The sequence below is a fragment of the Hypanus sabinus genome, chromosome 28, assembly GCF_030144855.1.
Source record: "Hypanus sabinus isolate sHypSab1 chromosome 28, sHypSab1.hap1, whole genome shotgun sequence".
Lineage (NCBI taxonomy): Eukaryota > Metazoa > Chordata > Chondrichthyes > Myliobatiformes > Dasyatidae > Hypanus > Hypanus sabinus.
The window spans coordinates 9,579,526-9,602,117 of NC_082733.1; the positions used below are offsets into that span (position 1 = coordinate 9,579,526).

Below are 22,592 nucleotides of genomic sequence, written 5' to 3' on the forward strand. Positions count from 1 at the left end.
AGCAAACTTACTGATCATACAATGTACTTTGATATCAAAATCATTTACATAATGAATAGCAGATGTTTTAGAACTGACCCTAGGACCCTCCTGTTTTCACCTATCACTTTGTGTTTCTTCCTCCCCTCCCCCCACTGTCTTACTCTGCCTTCTCATCTTTTTTTTCCAGTCCCAATGAAAGGTCTTAGCCCGAAACGTCGACAGTACTCTTCTCCATAGTTGCTGCCTAGCTTGCTGAGTTCCTCCAGCATTTTTTGTATGTTGCTTGCATTTCCAGCATATGCAAATTTTCTCTTAAGTAATGGGGTAAATAAGGAACTGATATGGTGTGAAAGGTTTAAATTGTGGGGACAAATTATATAATCCAGGCTTTGACCATAGAGTATCAAAGGCTCAGGGGCAATTTACCCAAGATGTTTCAAATGAATAAAGGAATTATTAAATTGCTCTTGAGGCAGAGTTCAAAACAAAAGAGCTTAATCTTAAAATTGGGACCAATTCTGAGGTAATGTTATAAAACAGTTGAAAAGTTTTATAACTTTCATAAAGTTTTATGAAAAGTGCTGGAAATTTGGAATGCCTTCGCTCAAAATGGCCTTATAGGCTAAGACCAGTTAAATATTTCAACATGTCTGATTGATTTTGGTTTATTTAAACCAAGGAAAATAAGACCATATAATATAGGAGCAGAAGTAAGGTATTCAACCCATCCAGTCTGCTCCATCATTCAACCGTGGGCTGATCCAATTCTTCCAGTCATCCCCACTCCTGCCTTCTTCCCATACCCTTTGATGCCCTGGCTAATCAAGAACCTATCTCTGCCTTAAATGCACCCAATGACTTGGCCTCCACAGCCACTCGTGGCAACAAATTCCACAGATTTACCATCCTCTGACTAAAGTAATTTCTCTGCACCTCTGTTCTAAATGTATGTCCTTCAATCCTGAAGTCGTACTCTCTTGTCCTAGACTCCCCTACCATGGGAAATAACTTTGCCATATCTAATCTGTTCAGGCCTTTTAACACTCGGAATGTTTCAATGAGATCCCCCCTCATTCTCTTGAACTCTAGGGAAGACAACCCAAGAGCTGCCAGATGTTCCTCATATGGTAACCCCTTCATTCCTGGAATCATTCTCGTGAATCTTCTCTGAACCCTCTCCAATGTCAGTATATCCTTTCTAAAATAAGGAGCCCAAGACTGCACACAATACTCCCAAGTTTGGTCTCACGAGTGCCTTATAGAGCCTCAACATCACATCTCTGCTCTTATATTCTGTACCTCTAAAAATGAATGCCAACATTGTACTCACTTTCTGCACCACCGACTCAATCTGGAAGTTAACCTTTAGGGTATCCTGCACAAGGACTCCCAAGTTCCTTTGCATCTCTGCATTTTGAATTCTCTCCCCATCTAAATAATAGTCTGTCTGTTTATTTCTTTCACCAAAGTGCATGACCATACACTTTCCAACATTGTATTTCATTTGCCACTTCTTTGCCCATTCCCCTAAACTATCTAAGTCTCTCTGTTTCCTCAACACTACCTGCTTCTCCACCTACCTTTGTATCATCGGCAAATTTAGCCAGAAATCCATTAATTCCATAGTCCAAATCATTGACAAACATCATAAAAAGCAGCGGTCCCAACACCAACACCTGTGGTACTCCTCTGGTAACCAGCAGCCAGCCAGAATAGGTTCCCTCTATCCCCACTCTCTGTTTTCTGCCGATCAGCCAATGCTCCACACATGCTACTAACTTCCCTGTAATCTTATGGGCTCTATCTTGCTAAACAGCCTCATGTGCGGCACCTCGTCAAAGGCCTTCTGAAAACCGAAGTACACCACATCTAATATATCTCCTCTGTCTACCCTGCTTGTAATTTCCTCAAAAAACTTTAGTAGATTAGTCAGGCAGGATTTTCCTTTCAGGAAACCATACTGGCTTTGGCCTATCTTGTCATGTGCCTCTAGGTACTCCGTAATCTCATCCCTAACAATCGATTCCAACAACTTCCCAACCACTGATGCCAGGCTAACAGGCTTACAGTTTCCTTTCTGCTGCCTCCCACCCTTCTTAAATAGGGGAGTAACATTTACAATTTTCCAATCATCAGTGCAACAGAACTTGATAGGATGGGCAGGGTGGGTCAAAGGACCTGTTTCTGTACTCTATATGACTCTGACAACTGTACGGTAAATTGGCTTCTTCCTGATCCTGTGGTGATATTCTTGAACAACGATCCTTCAATTTACTGAAATGAAAACTAGCATTCCTGAATGGAATCATCAGTAATTCCTGTTTGCTCCCCACTCCATGAATGCATTTGCTAATATAACCTCCAGTTTAATGTACTTCTTTGGCTGACTATCCTATAACAACTAGCTAAAAGGAAAAGAGCAGTAGATAAGTGTTCTCCGAATTTTCCACTAGCAATGACACCCATGGACAGGCCACAAAGAACTTCAGGAAAAGTTTAATATGAAACTGCATAAACCCATTCAGAGGAACATTTTTTGATCAATGTGGACTGTGCCACTGAACCATTCAGGAAAGAAAATTCTCCAAGTGTGCTGAAAGCTTAAGTAATCTCCTGGGGTGTTTTTTTTGAGGATGTGGGTAGTCATATAGAGAAGGATTATATAGATGAAATACCATATTTCCAAGTTTTCTACTGATCCTGAACCTCAACAGGTAAGACTATGAGTATAGAGGACGATGCAAAGAGGTTTGTAGAAAGCTGAGTGAGTGTGTGACATGTGGCGCACAAACCAGAAAGTTAGATTTTTATAAAAAATGGTGACAGACCTTGGTATCCTTGTACACAACTCATGGAAATCCAGTGCTCAGGTATAGGAAGTCATTAGGAAAACAAATGGTATATTAGCCTTTACTATGAGAGGATTTGAGTACAACTCTGTAGGCTGTGGAATTTGTACAGAGTTGGTCTCCTTACTCAAAGAGGGATATACTTGTCATGGAGGTAGTGCAGCAAAGATATCTAGACAGGCTTTGGGCCTGGTGAGTTTGCTCTAAAAGATATTAGGTAGATTGGGCCTTTATTCTCTGGGTTGAGAAGAATAAAATTAAATCTTAATTGAAACATCAAAGTTCTTATAGAGCTTGACTGAATGATTCCTCTGGCTGAAGAATCTAGAACTAGGGGGGTCACAGTTGTAGGTTCAGGGTTAGACCAATTTTTAAGACTAAAATGATGAGAAATTTCTTTATGCAGAGAGTGGTGAACCTTTAGTGATCTCTACCCTGGAGGGCTGTAGAGGTCCAGTTGCTGAGTTTAAACAGAGCTTGATAACATATGGATATTAAAGAGACCAAGTAATAGAGGGTAGTATTGAAAAATAGTGATGAGGTGAAAGGTCAACCATTATCTTGCTGAATGACTGAGGCTTGAAGGAGCAGATGTCCAGCTACTGCACCTATGTGTTAGAATCGTATAAACGTTAAAACTGAGAGGGCAGTTTTGATAAACTACTGCTTGCTGGAAGGAATCACTCAAATGCAACAGCTGGAAGTTTTGGCAGAAGTCATATTCCAAAAAGCTAATTTTTAGAATGAAAACTGAAAATGCTGGTAATATTAAACAGGACAGAGGAAAGTGGGGAAAAAATAATGTTTCAGGTTGAAGATGGTTCTGATAAAGACTTAACCCTTTCTCTTTTCTACCTAACTTGCTGAATGTTTTGAATATTTTCTGTTTCTATTTCAGGTTTGCAGCATCTGCAGTGCTCTGATTTTCAATTACTAAGTGATTTTGTTTTTCCAACTAACTGGCTAAAGATCGCCTCAAAACATACTGAACTGAGTCATGAGTCAAAGATGAATACAACAAAAATCAGGCCAGGATCCTGTAGACAAAGACAAGTGAATGGACAGAAAATAGCTATTCGTTTAGTTTATTAGCAGCATTACAGATACATCACACCAATTACTTCTTTAACTTCTGCCTTTTTTTGTTTTAGTGTGCTACGTTAATAATTAAAGATCACAGTTAAGACATAGACAACAGCATATGATTAAATATTTCACATTAACTGTATATTGTTTGTAACAGCAGATAAATTACAAACTGATTTTGTCCAGCATATTGCAGCTTAAAGTTTTTGACAGAGAACCAATGAATAAAAATGATAATCTAGTTAAACATTATATTTGAAACACAGGCATGGTAATTAAAACAGTCCTACTTTGAAATCACAGGCCTTAGAAACAAATAACTGAAAAACTCACAAGTGAAAGACTGAAATAAAATGATTAGTGTTTTGAATCCTCATGTATTATAGTATAAAATCTAAACAATATTTGGAAATCTTTACACTTGTGCCATTTTAGTTGTATTTATCTATATAAGTATCACCCTTCAAAAGTGTGACGTGTATCTGAATCTTGTGGCTATTTGTGCTAGAAAGTGCACAATGTGACTAAAACCAAAGTTTTGTACATTGTTATTGATATGTTATTAAGATAGCCTGTGTAGTATGAGCAAAATTGTCCTTCGTCAGTCAACAAAGAAATTCTACCATACCAGCCGATCCAAATTTCTAAACAATAGGTTAAACTGAAGACGATGTAAATGGCTGTGGTAAAACAATTCTGACCTGGCCATCACACTCTTGATCTGTTACATACCCCCACCCCATTCCACCCACCCACGTTAAACGATCCAAATGATTTTGCTTTTTGTTAAATTCAATGGAAGAAAAGAGGGCAGAGTATATACTTGAGTTGATATTTCAACCTCCAATTTGGATTTTTCCAAGATTAACACTTGGTCCACAGCAAATTACTTCAAAGTAATCATTATTAAAGTTGTCCTTTCTCTAAAACATGTCTGCACAATTACATTTATAACTATACTGACTTAAGAAGCATATTTATTGGTGGAGTTACATTTTTTACTTAATGAAACATAGTTAATGATACTACAATATACAAAAATAAAAGCACTTTTGCAGAAATTAGAATACTACATTACATGAAATTACTTCAGAAGTACTTACAATACACTGAAAATACAGAACGTTTGCTAAACATTGATTCACTGTGCTCCTAACACAACTATTTACAGTTCCATTCTGCACTTAAATTCTGCAGAAATTAACTTTTAATCTAATGCATTAAGCAGAAGCTTTAACATTAAACAGGTTTAATATGTTACAGACAACATTTGTCCAACATAGATTACTCAATGAAAACATCAACTTGACAAGGGTGTTTAAATTAACAAGATATTTCAATGCTCATTATTTCTTAAATAGCTACAATTTCAACATGATTAAGTTATAGATCCTGCTGCAGAAATTATACCTTAAGTAAGTTTGCACAGTCTATGATTCGTGATTGACCAAGGCCAAGTCAGATTTCCATTTGAATCTGGCTGGAACCAAAGATTCTGCAGGAACATCTGCTCCAGAGGGTGGGGACAATGAGAAATTGGTTGCTACTTGAAGCACTCAGACTCAGAGAAACTACAAAAATAAAACTACAGTATTTTGTACTGTGAAGGTAGGGCTTTGGGTGCCTATATTGGTCTCATTATTGGTTTAATATCACAGTGAAGCCTCCTGATTGGTGAGGATCAGTACTACTTTTTTCTTAGGCAGTCCGTAGGGATTGAGATGACCTAACCCTCTTACAGTGTTCTTTCACTAACTCCAACTCCATAAAAATTCACATTTCTTTGATTCTTTCCAGGCCTAAAATTTCCAATATCTTCACTCCTTCCATTTAGGAATCTATGCCTCCTGACTTAGCTTCTATCTGGCAGAGGCTGTCATGCACTGCCACACCAACTAAGCCCTGAGCTCCAAAATTTTCTCCTCAAATCACACTATCTACTTCCCCTTTAAGTCACTCTCAAAACTTTGACCATATTTTTGGTTATGTGATTGATACTTCACTCATGATGTTTATGGAAATTTCAGGTTAAAGTTACCATAGAAATGTAATTTTTGTTGTTATTTCCATTTCTATTGTTCTTCTGTTCTTGGTTTTAATGTGACGAGTCAACAAAAGATTCAATGGCTGAGTATTGGCAGGTTTAATTAAACATTATTGAAAAGGAATTATAAGAGAGAAAAAAACTCAAATAAAATGTAAGAAACTGGATTGCACAGGAAGCTAATTCTGAATGGATTAATTTTAATCTTTAATAGTTCCATCCATATGGATTTCATTGATTGTGGAAGAGAATGTGTGTTTTAATTATTCTGGCCTTATTTTGCATTTTGTTAAAGATAAAGGAAATAATTTGATGGAATATCATCAACCTTAAAAAATAGTTTGGTTCATTGAAGGGGTTCAGCCTCAAAGGTTACACATTAACTCAACAAGTTGTGAAATGCAGATATCCTCTTATACGTTTCCTCTAAAGTACAGTCCTTTTGTTTATCTGGTGCTTTTAGTGCAATGCAACTCATTCACTAGTTAACTGCCTATACTAGAGACACATTTTATTAGTTATTATGAGTAACTTCCTTTGGTTAAACCACAGGAAGCAGAAATGTGGAAATTACATTTTAATTGCATAGGGATATTTCCTAGACTGACACTTAAACACGTTGTTCTGCAAACTGGCAAAGACTTGATTCCTATGCTGTAAGCAACTGTAGAACAAACTGAGGGAAGAAAGTTAAATTGTAGTGGGAGGTGTTCATCTTTGCAGCAGTATTCCCTGCCGGATGATCCACCATGCACATTTGGTCTGTTCACCAATTGGAATGGAGTGCAAAGGAAAGGACAACCATTGTCATTATGAAGAGGAAATCAATGTAAGAGTTTTTGAAGGTGCTCTTCAAAGAAAAAAATGTCTTATCAACTATAAGATGGCCAGAAAAATTGGAGGTAATCTCCAGTTTCTTTTTGCATTTGCAGTATTATCTAAACTGCATAAATCAATACATAGCATTAGAAAAACAGATTTTTAAAAGGTAACCATTATTCTGATATATTTTAAAACAACAGTGTCTGCATTTCTACCAAATGCAAAAAGTTTGGATATTCTTCAATTTACAATGGAAAATTATTTGGTGCAAACACAATTAAGTGCACTCAGGGAGTGACGCTCTGGCTATAAGTTTATCATTTAATTTATTTACTGAGATAGAGCACAGAGTAGGACCTTCCAGCAACCCCTGATTTGACCTCAGCTTAATTACAGGACAATTTACAATGACCAATGAACCTACTAACCCGTACGTCTTTGGACTGTGGGAGGAAACCGGAACACCCACATGGTCACAGGGAGAACGTACAAACTCCTTACAGATAGCGGTGGGAATAAGTGTGACCTGTTCTTTTCAAAGACCTTCAGCAGCTTCTCTTCTTTTGAGTTCAGGAAGGATCTCTAAATTATATTTTTGTCTTGGGTGTCAGTAAATGCTAATTGAATTCTAATTGAGTGACTACCATCTCATCCTACCATTTTCATTGTGACATCAAAGCTCCCAAGTTTTTGCTTAAACTGTTTAATTGGTTCCATTAGTACTACACATACAGAAACAGACCCCTGTCCCAGTGCATAACTGAGAAACATTATTGAGGACTTACAGAAAACTCAGACAACATCACAACATCACACAATGATCGCAGCACATTGAAGTTAAAGCATGAATTTGATGGCATCTTTCTCAATTTTTATAATGAATATAAAAATAAGCCCTTAAAGAAATGAACCAAATATAATCAGCCTGCTGCAGCCCGCTGTGAGATTTATCTCTCGAGTGAACTTAAGAAGTTGGAGAATGGTACTTTTGTTTGGCAGGTGGGACAAAGTGATGTGGAAGATTGGTTGGTCCCTCTCTTTCCTTCAGGAACTGGCATTTTCAAGGTATTGGCCACTTTCCTTTTCAAGACGTTCTAACAGAGCTGAAGTTTTATCTTATAAGCCAGTGGTTAACAACATTGGATCATATATAAATGGAGAAGGAAATGCTGGTCACATCAAACAACTGCAGTACAAAGCAAAGATACTTTTGGCTTGTTGAATTGTTCTCTACGGCACAGATGTGATTTATATATTTTGTTAACTATGAATCATAAAATATTTCATTGTCTACTTGACTTAAAAGCATTCTGCAATCAAACTATAATTTTCCTTTTGTGGCCGTCTTCGTACGGATTCCCACTTCCTCAGCAATGCATTGCAGTTGTTAATAAAGCAGGTACAACTCAGACACAAACGCTGGGCACACTGTGCAATCAGTGGTAACCCAACAATAACCAGTAAAAATAAAGCAATCCTCCCAGTAGGAATCTGCAGAAACTACAGGGAGTATTCTCTAGGTGAGGCTCTGTGCCTAATTAGGACTTTCCGTGACATAAGGACTACCATGTGTCGAAGGTAGCCCTGTCCACAAAATGAAAGAAGGATTGACTGTCCAGTAAGAAACATTTCCAGACCTGACCAGAGCTGTCAAAGTATAAAATCTTTAAAAAAAAACTGAAAAGTTCTGAGACATTCAAAAATGTTAAAATATTGTAAAAAGCAAAATTAAACTTAAATAGATTAGAAAATTAAAATAAACAATTTTAAACATTAAAAATTCTAAATTAAGACATTCAAGACTTTTAAAAAATCCTGCAAAGATATGAGTATTTTAATTAACTATAAGTTTTTTTTTAAATTACTGGACTTTTACCTTAGGCTCATGTAGTTGGTTTCTTTTATTCAAATCAGTGGAGTCTCCTTGGACCTGGCACAGAGTTCTCTGTGATGTAAATGCTAGGTTTAGCCCAGTTTCCTCTCTCACAACAAACTCATGAGAAGTCCAGAATTGTAGTGCACTTATTGGTTGGGCAGATCACTGACAGACCTTTAGACTTCTGTGTTTATAAAAGCATATACAGAAATGCTGAAATGGTTATTTTACACAGAGTACTGATGGTGAATGCCAACAGTTTCAGTGTTATTACATTGCAAAAGCAGAGCAATAATGTGGTAATTGTTGAGAAATGGTCAAATAATATCTGTGGTATTGTAACCATTTTCTCACTGGGTAGTGGTGAGTGTAATCTTACAATATCTGGGAACACCTCAGTATTCATTACAATTCATTGGTTTGTTGTAGGTCCACAGTTTCTTGCCTGGAATGTTCAATATTGTTAGCTATTGTAATTGAATTAATTCCATTTGGCTTTATTTAAGTGGCTCAAGTTTTGGAAATCTAGTTCCTAATCTGAAGATATTTACTTCATTTAAGTGCTCACTTTTTAACTGAGCAGGTGGACATTTATTGAAGTATTTATTCAGAAAAAGATGGGAACATGCTTAGATCAGCAAAGTCCTCATTGTTGTAATTTCCAGTGCCCTGTGTTGGATCTCCAAGCATGGACAACATATCCTGCAAGTAGAAAACAATCACAGGCTTAGAGTTTTGGAAGAGTTACACCCTGTTGTAAAATGAAATATCAAGCCTTATAACAATATTACCACCAAAAGAGACAAAGAATGGAACATGCAACAAATACATGATTATGTATATATGAATTAACATACATGCCAGTGCAATCAATGTTGTTTAAGAACTACTGTATTTTGTAAAGGATACAACAAGTTTGGACCTACACAGATCTTAGATGATCCTACCTCGAAGGGTCATCCTCAGCTTTGCACTGATTTGTACAGTGCACACACTGCAGAATTATTAAAGGGAACTGAGGAATCTGTGGGCTAAGAACATATGCTGGGCTAGAACTTGCTACTTGAACCTACGTAGTTAAACACAGACCTACCTCCTCCAGATCTCCTGGTGTACATTTGCTTCTTCATCCAGCATGGCAGCAAGCCCCACGCAGTGCAATGCCACCAATGTGGGCAAGGGCGAACAAGCCGTGCCCATAGAAGGGGCGAAGAACACCGTAACAGCGGGCCAACTTATTTTTGCTGACCAACACCTAATCAGGATAACCCTGCTCACAAAAACTATGACTGCTGGCTAACCCGTGTTACTGACAAACACTGTCACTGCTGGTAACCTGTTACTGACAAACACTGTCACTGCTGGATAACCCATGTTACTGACAAACACTGTCACTGCTGGCTAACCCATGTTACTGACACACACTGTGACTGCTGGCTAACCCATGTTACTGACAAACACTGTCACTGCTGGCTAACCTGTTACTGACACACACTGTCACTGCTGGCTAACCCATGTTACTGACACACACTGTGACTGCTGGCTAACCCATGTTACTGACACACACTGTCACTGCTGGGTAACCTGTTACTGACACACACTGTGACTGCTGGCTAACCCATGTTACTGACACACACTGTGACTGCTGGCTAACCCATGTTACTGACACACACTGTCACTGCTGGGTAACCTGTTACTGACAAACACTGTCACTGCAGGATAACCCATGTTACTGACACACACTGTCACTGCTGGATAACCCATGTTACTGACACACACTGTCACTGCTGGGTAAGCTGTTACTGACAAACACTGTCACTGCTGGCTAACCTGTTACTGACAAACACTGTCACTGCTGGGTAAGCTGTTACTGACACACACTGTGACTGCTGGATAACCCATGTTACTGACACACACTGTCACTGCTGGGTAACCTGTTACTGACAAACACTGTCACTGCTGGATAACCCATGTTACTGACACACACTGTCACTGCTGGGTAACCTGTTACTGACAAACACTGTCACTGCTGGATAACCCATGTTACTGACACACACTGTCACTGCTGGGTAACCCATGTTACTGACAAACACTGTCACTGCTGGGTAAGCTGTTACTGACACACACTGTCACTGCTGGGTAACCCATGTTACTGACACACACTGTCACTGCTGGGTAACCTGTTACTGACAAACACTGTCACTGCTGGCTAACCTGTTACTGACAAACACTGTCACTGCTGGGTAAGCTGTTACTGACACACACTGTGACTGCTGGATAACCCATGTTACTGACACACACTGTCACTGCTGGGTAACCTGTTACTGACAAACACTGTCACTGCTGGATAACCCATGTTACTGACACACACTGTCACTGCTGGGTAACCCATGTTACTGACAAACACTGTCACTGCTGGGTAAGCTGTTACTGACACACACTGTGACTGCTGGATAACCCATGTTACTGACACACACTGTCACTGCTGGGTAAGCTGTTACTGACACACACTGTCACTGCTGGATAACCCATGTTACTGACACACACTGTCACTGCTGGGTAACCTGTTACTGACAAACACTGTCACTGCTGGGTAAGCTGTTACTGACACACACTGTCACTGCTGGGTAACCTGTTACTGACAAACGCTGTCACTGCTGGGTAAGCTGTTACTGACACACACTGTCACTGCTGGGTAAGCTGTTACTGACAAACACTGTCACTGCTGGATAACCCATGTTACTGACACACACTGTCACTGCTGGGTAAGCTGTTACTGACACACACTGTGACTGCTGGCTAACCCATGTTACTGACACACACTGTCACTGCTGGGTAACCTGTTACTGACACACACTGTGACTGCTGGCTAACCCATGTTACTGACACACACTGTGACTGCTGGGTAAGCTGTTACTGACACACACTGTCACTGCTGGATAACCCATGTTACTGACAAACACTGTCACTGCTGGGTAACCTGTTACTGACAAACACTGTCACTGCTGGATAACCCATGTTACTGACACACACTGTCACTGCTGGGTAACCCATGTTACTGACAAACACTGTCACTGCTGGGTAACCTGTTACTGACACACACTGTCACTGCTGGGTAACCCATGTTACTGACAAACACTGTCACTGCTGGGTAAGCTGTTACTGACACACACTGTGACTGCTGGGTAACCCATGTTACTGACACACACTGTCACTGCTGGGTAAGCTGTTACTGACACACACTGTCACTGCTGGGTAACCCATGTTACTGACAAACACTGTCACTGCTGGGTAAGCTGTTACTGACAAACACTGTCACTGCTGGGTAACCTGTTACTGACAAACACTGTCACTGCTGGGTAAGCTGTTACTGACACACACTGTCACTGCTGGGTAACCCATGTTACTGACAAACACTGTCACTGCTGGGTAAGCTGTTACTGACACACACTGTCACTGCTGGGTAACCTGTTACTGACAAACACTGTCACTGCTGGGTAACCCATGTTACTGACACACACTGTCACTGCTGGGTAACCCATGTTACTGACAAACACTGTCACTGCTGGGTAACCCATGTTACTGACAAACACTGTCACTGCTGGCTAACCTGTTACTGACACACACTGTCACTGCTGGGTAAGCTGTTACTGACAAACACTGTCACTGCTGGGTAACCTGTTACTGACAAACACTGTCACTGCTGGGTAACCTGTTACTGACACACACTGTCACTGCTGGGTAACCCATGTTACTGACACACACTGTCACTGCTGGGTAACCCATGTTACTGACACACACTGTCACTGCTGGGTAACCCATGTTACTGACACACACTGTCACTGCTGGGTAACCCATGTTACTGACACACACTGTCACTGCTGGATAACCCATGTTACTGACACACACTGTCACTGCTGGGTAACCCATGTTACTGACACACACTGTCACTGCTGGATAACCCATGTTACTGACACACACTGTCACTGCTGGGTAACCCATGTTACTGACACACACTGTCACTGCTGGGTAACCCATGTTACTGACACACACTGTCACTGCTGGGTAAGCTGTTACTGACACACACTGTCACTGCTGGGTAACCCATGTTACTGACACACACTGTCACTGCTGGGTAAGCTGTTACTGACACACACTGTCACTGCTGGGTAACCCATGTTACTGACAAACACTGTCACTGCTGGGTAACCTGTTACTGACAAACACTGTCACTGCTGGATAACCCATGTTACTGACACACACTGTCACTGCTGGATAACCCATGTTACTGACACACACTGTCACTGCTGGGTAACCTGTTACTGACAAACACTGTCACTGCTGGCTAACCTGTTACTGACACACACTGTCACTGCTGGGTAACCTGTTACTGACAAACACTGTCACTGCTGGATAACCCATGTTACTGACACACACTGTCACTGCTGGATAACCCATGTTACTGACACACACTGTCACTGCTGGGTAACCTGTTACTGACAAACACTGTCACTGCTGGCTAACCTGTTACTGACACACACTGTCACTGCTGGGTAACCTGTTACTGACAAACACTGTCACTGCTGGATAACCCATGTTACTGACACACATTTCACTGCTGGGTAACCTGTTACTGACAAACACTGTTACTGCTGGGTAACCTGTTACTGACAAACACTGTCACTGCTGGATAACCCATGTTACTGACACACACTGTCACTGCTGGGTAACCCATGTTACTGACAAACACTGTCACTGCTGGGTAAGCTGTTACTGACACACACTGTCACTGCTGCTAACCTGTTACTGACAAACACTGTCACTGCTGGCTAACCCATGTTACTGACACACACTGTCACTGCTGGATAACCCATGTTACTGACACACACTGTCACTGCTGGGTAACCTGTTACTGACAAACACTGTCACTGCTGGCTAACCTGTTACTGACACACACTGTCACTGCTGGGTAACCCATGTTACTGACACACACTGTCACTGCTGCTAACCTGTTACTGACAAACACTGTCACTGCTGGCTAACCCATGTTACTGACACACACTGTCACTGCTGGATAACCCATGTTACTGACACACACTGTCACTGCTGGGTAACCTGTTACTGACAAACACTGTCACTGCTGGCTAACCTGTTACTGACACACACTGTCACTGCTGGGTAACCCATGTTACTGACACACACTGTCACTGCTGGGTAACCCATGTTACTGACACACACTGTCACTGCTGGGTAACCCATGTTACTGACACACACTGTCACTGCTGGGTAACCCATGTTACTGACACACACTGTCACTGCTGGATAACCCATGTTACTGACACACACTGTCACTGCTGGGTAACCCATGTTACTGACACACACTGTCACTGCTGGATAACCCATGTTACTGACACACACTGTCACTGCTGGGTAACCCATGTTACTGACACACACTGTCACTGCTGGGTAACCCATGTTACTGACACACACTGTCACTGCTGGGTAAGCTGTTACTGACACACACTGTCACTGCTGGGTAACCCATGTTACTGACAAACACTGTCACTGCTGGGTAACCTGTTACTGACAAACACTGTCACTGCTGGATAACCCATGTTACTGACACACACTGTCACACACTGTCACTGCTGGGTAACCTGTTACTGACAAACACTGTCACTGCTGGCTAACCTGTTACTGACACACACTGTCACTGCTGGATAACCCATGTTACTGACAAACACTGTCACTGCTGGGTAACCCATGTTACTGACACACACTGTCACTGCTGGGTAACCCATGTTACTGACAAACACTGTCACTGCTGGGTAAGCTGTTACTGACACACACTGTCACTGCTGGGTAACCCATGTTACTGACAAACACTGTCACTGCTGGGTAACCTGTTACTGACAAACACTGTCACTGCTGGGTAACCTGTTACTGACACACACAAACAGAAATTGACTGCTTTTGAACATCCCTGAAGTTCAGAAATACTCAAAGTAATCACGTATTAAAGATCAAAAGAAGAAATACTGTATACAGCTTAAAATGAGTAAAAACATAAAAACAAAACAATAAAACTCAAACAATTAAAAATATCAAGCTAACTTAACTAATTTAACCATGAATCCTGGCTTCTACTTACGAAGGTCTTCTGTAGCTACTGTTTTCAATCCAAATGAGTGAGCCTGTGATTCTCTCACCAGGTCCAAGCTACCATAAACTCCAGGCACATTCAACAATACAAGATCATGCTGGGCCACTAGACTTCACACTGAGTCAAATATCAGAGAATAACTACAGCAAGAAGCCAGTAAATATTGAATATACTACCCTCAAATGGGAATGACTGACTTGGTGGCACTTTCTCTGAGAAATGCCGACACCAACGTTTCTCAGTAATTGGTGGTCATTTCATTCATCGTCTCTGGAGGAAAAGGATGCAGGTCATCCTACCAGGGCAGTGGGTGAGACAGTTGGCTATCCTGTGTTTAGCATCAAGGAATGAAGTTGGCCAGTTTGAAGGATTATCAGTTGGAGAGATATTTCAGAAGTATCTAGATGAATATTTGAGCTCCTCAGGTATATGCAGCTGGAAAAGAACCTAAATACAGATGGATGGCTTGGCCAGATTTGTCCAGGAATCTGTTTAGAACTGCATGATTCAATGATTGAACCAGATTCACTGTACCAATTTTTCCAAATAACAAAAAAAAAAGTTTTCTAGCCTTACCTGGACAGAAACTAAAACTGGTGAGCCCAGTTCCCCATTTCAGCAAAATAGAACAGACTATTACATTTCAGATATTTTAGAAGATTTGTAGGGCGGTATTGGATTGTTTGCTCAGCTATCCAGTTTATTCTTGTGTTTGATGCCTCTTACAAAGGTAAATGGTGAAAGGTCAATAGATCTGGTAACTTTCAAATCTATGCCATCTTAGACTGTAATGCTCCTGCTTGCTGGTTTTATAATCACTTGTCTCTTCGACCGCTCTGCCTCTTAAAGCTGATCTTCCACCTCAGTGCTATTTTCCTGTATCAACTCCATACTATCTGATTTCCTTCAGATTCTGAATTTCCAATAACTAAACACTCTGGGGTAGAAGTTTCCAAGGACTCACTACTGGTTGAATAAATTTCTCTTCTTTTCAGTCTTAACAGTGCACCTGTTCCTCAGCTAGGGTAAAGATCCTCTTCACAAGTAGCCCATGCAGCCATGTAAAATGTTGTTCCATTGAGTTTCTGATTCTTCTGAACACACCAGTTCATGGGCCTAGTGTACGTAAGCCTGCTGTCCGAGGAAGCAGTGTGTTCTGTAACCCTGGAGTGGGGTGTATCTTGAGCTGTTTCATATGTTCATAACTGATATCAACAGATTTTTGTAATTCAAGGATATTATGGGATTTGATGACCTGGTGGGATATAGTCTTGGGCAGGGGGAGGTTCAAGTTCGAGGGCCTGTGTGAATAACTCCAGGTTGTTACAGATTTTTTTTTAAAGTTTGTTTTCAGGATGTGGGAATCACTAGCAATGCTGGCATTTACTGCTTGTTCCCACTGTGACTTGCTTGGCTACAATAGAAGGATGGTTCAGACTGAACTACGCAAGAATAAAGTGATACATGGACTAGTTGAAATGAAGATACAGGTCTTGTGACCCACAGTGTTTCAACTAGATCATTATGACAATGTCAGAATGCCATTTTTGAAACAAAAGAATGAATACACATTTCCTAACATTCATGTTGGGATTTTAATGTGTAGCCTCTGTGTTATTAATCTTGGTCAACTGATTACTAATCCAGAAATTTCCCTATGTTTTGTTTGTCCTGAGTAAAATGTGCCATGATATTTCCTGAGACCATATATGTCATTTTATGTTTCAATACCCGTAAGATTTGTAGACATACTGTTTCCCTAGAATCCATTCTTAACCTGTGGTCAATGCTGAATGACACTGTGCATTTGTTCAGTTCAATTGTTCGCTTAGATTTAACAAACTGAAAACTCATAGACTGATTACCATTTATATAAATCAGGAAAGTACCAGTGCATAGAACAAAAATGTTTTTAAGTATGAAGCCAATGGTTCGTGGTGTGGCTGAAGGTAATTATGTCATATCAGTGCAGTTTTAAGTTAATCAGATTAAAATGTCAAATTATGTTTGTGAATGATTCCAAATGGCTGTAAGCATCTGAGTGTGTTCTCATGAGCAGCTGTGAAGTACTTGAGATCATAGTTAGACTAGCACTGTGCAAACCCATTTAATTGGTTCCTCTCACCTGAAAGACCTCAGGTTGTGCTTGTTGTTGGTGTGTATGCTGCTCGTTGGCTTGTTGATTGTGATGCTGGGCTTGCCACTGAGACCATACCGCTGAGCCTTCGGAGGATCTGCCCTGGAACTGCCCGCTGCTTTGTCCACTCTCAGCTGTGGGTAGGATTTCAATACGCAAAAACATCAGTTACTTCTACAGTATTATGCAGTTGACAAAGATACAGTTAGTTATAAAACCAAAGAGGGACAAGTCAAACATTTTAGTGAACAGAAAAGGAAGCAACCTTTACTGATATTTTTAGAAGATTAATATATATATATCATAATATTGATTGTAGTACATGAAAGTCCTGGTGAAATGTTGAGAGATCATAGTGCTCAAGATGTAGAGGGATCTGTTGTCCAAGTGTATGATTCACAGAGGGCAGTATGCTAATACAGCAAATAATTAGAAAAGCTGCCCAATGTTATTGTATATTGCTTGAATGTAAATACAGGGAGAATATAATTTGGGGGCTGATTGGTGAGATTACACCTGGAATATAGTGTACAGTATTGGTCTATTTATTTAAAGAAGGATGTTACACTTCCAGACAAAATGGTGCCAGTGAACAACAATTCCTCAGGTGACATCTTTGCAGACAGCCAATCTTCAATTATATCACTTTCTTTACATCTTCTGCTTGTTCTTATTGTCTCGATTATGTTACGAAAACTGTTACAGCCTGTGACGTGCAGTTCGGAATTCAGTCGAATGATCTAGTGATCTGCTGTGTCTGGAGAGGACCGAGAGGACAAGCTGCCCCATGGGAAAGACCAGGGGTCATGAACTACCCCATTTTGAAGCACTGAAGTGAATACGAAGGAGATCAGTGGTCGTTCTCAGTGGAGGCCAAAGGGGCAAGTAGCCAGCTCGTTGGCGTTTGGACCCAGCATGGCATTCACCCTTCACGGAAGGACTGAGTTCATGTGGCTGCTCTCCTCGAATGCTGATGGGAGGATGTTTTCGACATTCTGAGATTTATGTGACTATTGGTCTCTTTCAGTTTCTGCTGTTTTCTTTCTTGTTGCCAATTAGCCAGTGGCAGTTTTGAGGGGGAGGAGTTGGAGATTTGGGATCTGATGTTCTTGTTGGTGTTTTTCTGTGTGGGCGATCTGTTAGTTTTTTGTGTGTCAGAGGGGGTGTGGTGAACTACATATACCTGTCTAGACATGCTCCTCTGCTGACTGCTCCTGTGGCTCCTCCCACAGACCCCTGATGTTGTGTGGTGGTCTCTTGCAGCTAATGAAAGCCTATCGTTCGCCTCCCGTCTCCAAGAGTTATTGATGGTGCATCAGGGGGTTAGGGGTTTTGATGCTATTGTCACTGTTCTTTTCTGTGAGGGAGGGGGTTGGGGTTTGATGTTATTGTCGCCATTGGTTTTACGAGGGAGGGATGGGGAATTTGATGTTATTGTCAGTTTTTTTGTGAGGGAGGGATGATGGCGGTTTGAAGTAATCATCGCTGTGTTTTTGGAAGGGAGGGTGTTGGGGATTTGGGGTTTTTGATGTTCCAGCTGCTGTTTTCTGTGTTGGCAATCTATTCGTTTTTTATGTGAGGGAAGGGGTAGGGGGTTTTGAGGTTTGTAAGTTTTGTTTCTTTTCCTTTCTTGTGCCTGGAGTGGTGGGGGGTGGGGGGAGGAAGTTGATGTCTTTCTTTCAACAATTCCCATGGTTTTTCTGTATTTCATGACTATCTGGAAAAGACAAGAGGATAAGGCCTAGAGATCTGAAGGTCACTAGTTTGAGCCTTAGCTGAGGCAGCATGTTGTGTCCTTGAGCAAAGCACTTAACCACACATTGCTCTGCGACGACACCAGTGCCAAGTTGTATGGGTCCTAATGCCCTTCTCTTGGACAACATCGGTGGCATGGAGAGGGGAGACTTGCAACATGGGCAACTGCAGGTCTTCCATACAACCTTGCCCAGGTCTCAGTCATCATCAAAAATCAATGGACAGCCAAAGAAGAAGAAGAAGAAGGAAAAGACATATATCAGAGTTGTACTGTACATGCGTACTCTGACTATGCGTACTCTTTTGAAGAGTTTGGAGACAGTTCAGAGATTCACTAGACTATCCCTGGAATGAGTGGTTTGATAGATGATGTGTGCATCTACTATAGTTTACGTGCCCAATCAAGGACTTAAGTGAAACATTTAAGATCTTAAAAAGTTCTGATAAAGCCAATGCACAGGTTACAGAACTAGGAGTCACTATTTATAACACTGAAGGATTTAGAACAGAGATGAAGTGATTTTTTTTGCTCTCAATAGGTTCTCAGACCTCTGGAGCTTTGCAAATTAATGATACAGGAACCTATAGTACTTCAGTAATTTACACTTTGCACATCTCAGGTGTCATGTCTTCCCCTTTAAAATAATATGCTAATCAGTCTGGTACAAATAGACATACAAACTAGGACTAGGAGTAGGCCACTTGAACCTTTGAAACTGATTTGCCATTTAAGAAGATTACAAATTTACTGACTGACCTCAACCCTCCATTCCCATCTGCCTATCATATCCTTTCACCCCTTTACTTACCAAGAAATTTTAATTGTCCCACCTCAAAACTACTAGCTGAACTTAACATGTCTGAAACTTTAAAATTTCACAGTCCACACCATTGCTGATAAATATCAACTAAGGAACTTCCTTTTATCTGCATGTATATAACATATAACTTTGAATCATTTTTTGTTCTCTGCCTCAGCAATTCTATTTTAAATCCCTCCTTGGCCTCACGTCTTCTCCCTCTCTGTGAGTTCTTTCCTAACCTAGAACCCTCAGATAACTCTGCAGACCTCGAAGTCTCACCAATTGTACACCCCAATTTTCAATATTTCTCTATCATCTCTTCAAGTGAATCACTTTTAACTCAGCAATTACTCATTATGTTTCTATCTACATTTATACTGCACCTTCAAAACAAAACATTCTATGAAAGGCAATGGGCATTTTACTTGCTTAAAGATGCAAGTTATTGTTTTTCAGTTGCTGATCGATGGCCACATATGAATCATGGAGCTTTATAAAGTTTATGACATTGAGGCCATTCTGACCATTATATAAGTACTGATACTGAAGAGCTATCCAGTTTCATCCGACTGTCGAATGGCAGGGCCCTGAAAATATATCCAAATGGAAAGGGTTTCTACCTCTATCTCCTCTTCTCTAATCTAATCCTTCGAGTAGTTTGAATTTATGCCTTCTGGTCTTTGACCCGGCCATCTTGTTAACATCAGTTAGGTCTGCCCTCAGCCTCCTCTGTTTAGAGGAAGTGACTGCAGCCTATCTATAAGGTACCACAACACAGAAACAAGCCCTGCAGCCCACGTAAACCATCTGGCAGCCATCTACAGTATGTTTTCCCCCTCCACAACCACCAGTTATGGGCAGTTAACATGACTCATTTGCCTATCAACCCAAACATCTTTGGAATGTGGGGAAAAATGTCAGAGGACCTGGGAAAATCTGTTGAGCCAAATTAATTACATTAGTATTCAAATGTAATTTGAGGCTGTCTATCTATGCCTCTCATAACCTTTTAAATTATTGAACTCAATTCTTTGGTTAATAAAGGCAAGCATGCCATATAACTTCTTAACCACCCTAACAACCTTCAGGAAGCTATGGACTTCGACCTCAACGTCCCTCTACACATCATTGCTGTTAACCACGTACTGTCCCTTTACGTTTAATTTCCTAATGTGCAATACTTCACACTGTTGTATATAATTCAGCATAATATTCTTAGAATGTAAGAAAATAGGAACAGGAATAGGCCACTCAGCCAGCTGCAGGGCTTCAGCTCCTCCTCTGTGTCAGTTCCCCTTAAGCTTCACTTTCCCAATCCTTTTGCTAAGAAGGTGTTTGAAAGATTGAAATGAATGAAGATAGATAAGACCAGACAGACTATACCGCAGGGTTCTGCAAGAGATAGTGAAGAGATTGTGGAGGCATTGGTAACGATCTCTCAAGAATTCCTAGATTCTAGGTTGCAGACAACCGGAAAATTGCAATGTCACTACACTCTTTAAGAAGGGAGGGAGGCAAAAGACAGGAGATTATAGGCCAGTTAGCTGTTATTAATGATGAGGCTTTAGAGGTACTTGGAGGCAAATGGTAAAATTGGTGGAAGTAAGAATAGTTTTCTTCAGGGGAAATCTTGCCTGAGAAACTTATTGGGATTCTTTGAGGAAATAACAGGCAGGCTAGACAAAGGAGCATCAGTAAATGTTGTTTTCTTGGATTTTCAGAGGCTATTAAATAAGACAGGAGCCCATGATATTACAGGAAAGATACTAGCACAGATAGAAGATTGGCTGACGAGCAGAAGGCAATGAGTGGGGAGAAAGGGTGCCATTTCTAGCTAACTATAGATGTCTAGTAGTGTTCTGTGGGGGTCAGCAGTGGCTCTGCTACTTTTCACATTATATGTTAATGAGCCAGATGGTGAACTTGTTTTTTTGGCCAAGTTTGTGGATGATTCAAAGATAGCAGAAGGGGTAGGTAGCATTGAGGAAGCAGGGAATATGAAGAAGGACTTGGGCAGATCAGAAAGGGCAAAGAACTGGCAGTTGGAGTACAGCGTAGAAAAATGTATGGCCATGCACTTTGTAGAAGGAATAAAGTCTTAGACTATTTTCTGAGTAGGGAGCAAATTCAGAAGTCAGAGGAGCAAAGAGACTTGGAAGTCCTAGGGCAGGATTCCCTAAAATTTAGGTACTGAGAGAGCCGTCCTCTGTGACCTAACTGCAGATTACATAACGCCAAATGCAGATGTTAAGCAACACTCACGGTACTGAATGCCATGATAAGCAAACAAGAAACGGCCTAACCTGACACTGTAACTGTAAGATTTTCACTCCTCATGTATATGAAGGATGTAAGAAATAAAATCAATTCAATTCACCTTTGACATAAATGTCCTGGGACCTCAATCAGGCTTGTTTGAAGAAATCTTGCCCAATTATCATCAGCATGTCACCTGCAGCACCAGGGGTCCCAACACACCTGACCACTGCTACACTACCATTTCACCCGCAGACTGCATTTCAGGAAATCTTACCATCTGGCTGTCCTCCCCTTACCTGCATTTAAGCAGAGGCGAAAGAGCAAAGCCCTAGAGGTAAGGCCAATGAAGAGGTAGTTACAGAAGGCTGAGAAGCAGCTACAGGGCTGCTTCAAGTCGATGGACTGGGTGATGCTCAAGGACTCATCAGAGGACCTGAATTAATATGCCATGGTTGTCATGGACTTTATAAAGTCACCTGTGGATAAGCATGTACCCACAAAATCATTCAGAGTCTTTTCCAACCAGAAGCACTGGTTGAACCAAAAGATCTACAAACTGCTGCGGGCTAGAACAGCGGGGTTCAAATCTGGCTACCCAGGAAAGTACAAGAAGTCCAGGTATGACCACTAGAAAGCCATCTCATATGTGCAACAGCAATTCTGGACCAAATTTGAAACTCAGGAAGATGCCTGACAGCTGTGGCAGGTGTTGAACACCATCACCTCCTACAAAGCAACATAAATGACAGAAAGCTTTTGCTTCCAGATGAGTTCGAAGCCTTTTATACTCCCTTTGACTGACAGAACATGGAAGCA

General features: G+C 40.9%; 1 protein-coding gene across 4 annotated transcripts in view; it reads right to left on the reverse strand.

Annotated features, from left to right (window-relative positions):
- Window positions 1-3,787: 3,787 nt before the first annotated feature.
- arnt2 (aryl-hydrocarbon receptor nuclear translocator 2) overlaps window positions 3,788-22,592 on the reverse strand; it is a 364,666-nt gene continuing 345,861 nt past the window's right edge. The window contains exons 18-19 of one of the 4 annotated variants that reach the window (XM_059952585.1): window positions 16,948-17,093; window positions 3,788-9,361 (exon numbers count right to left, since the gene is read on the reverse strand). In XM_059952585.1, coding sequence (XP_059808568.1) covers window positions 9,263-9,361; window positions 16,948-17,093 — 245 coding nt within the window. In that variant the 3' untranslated portion in view covers window positions 3,788-9,262. Of the gene's footprint in view, window positions 9,362-16,947; window positions 17,094-22,592 lie in introns of those variants that run through there. The other 3 variants (XM_059952584.1, XM_059952587.1, XM_059952586.1) reach the window with 3 other exon arrangements.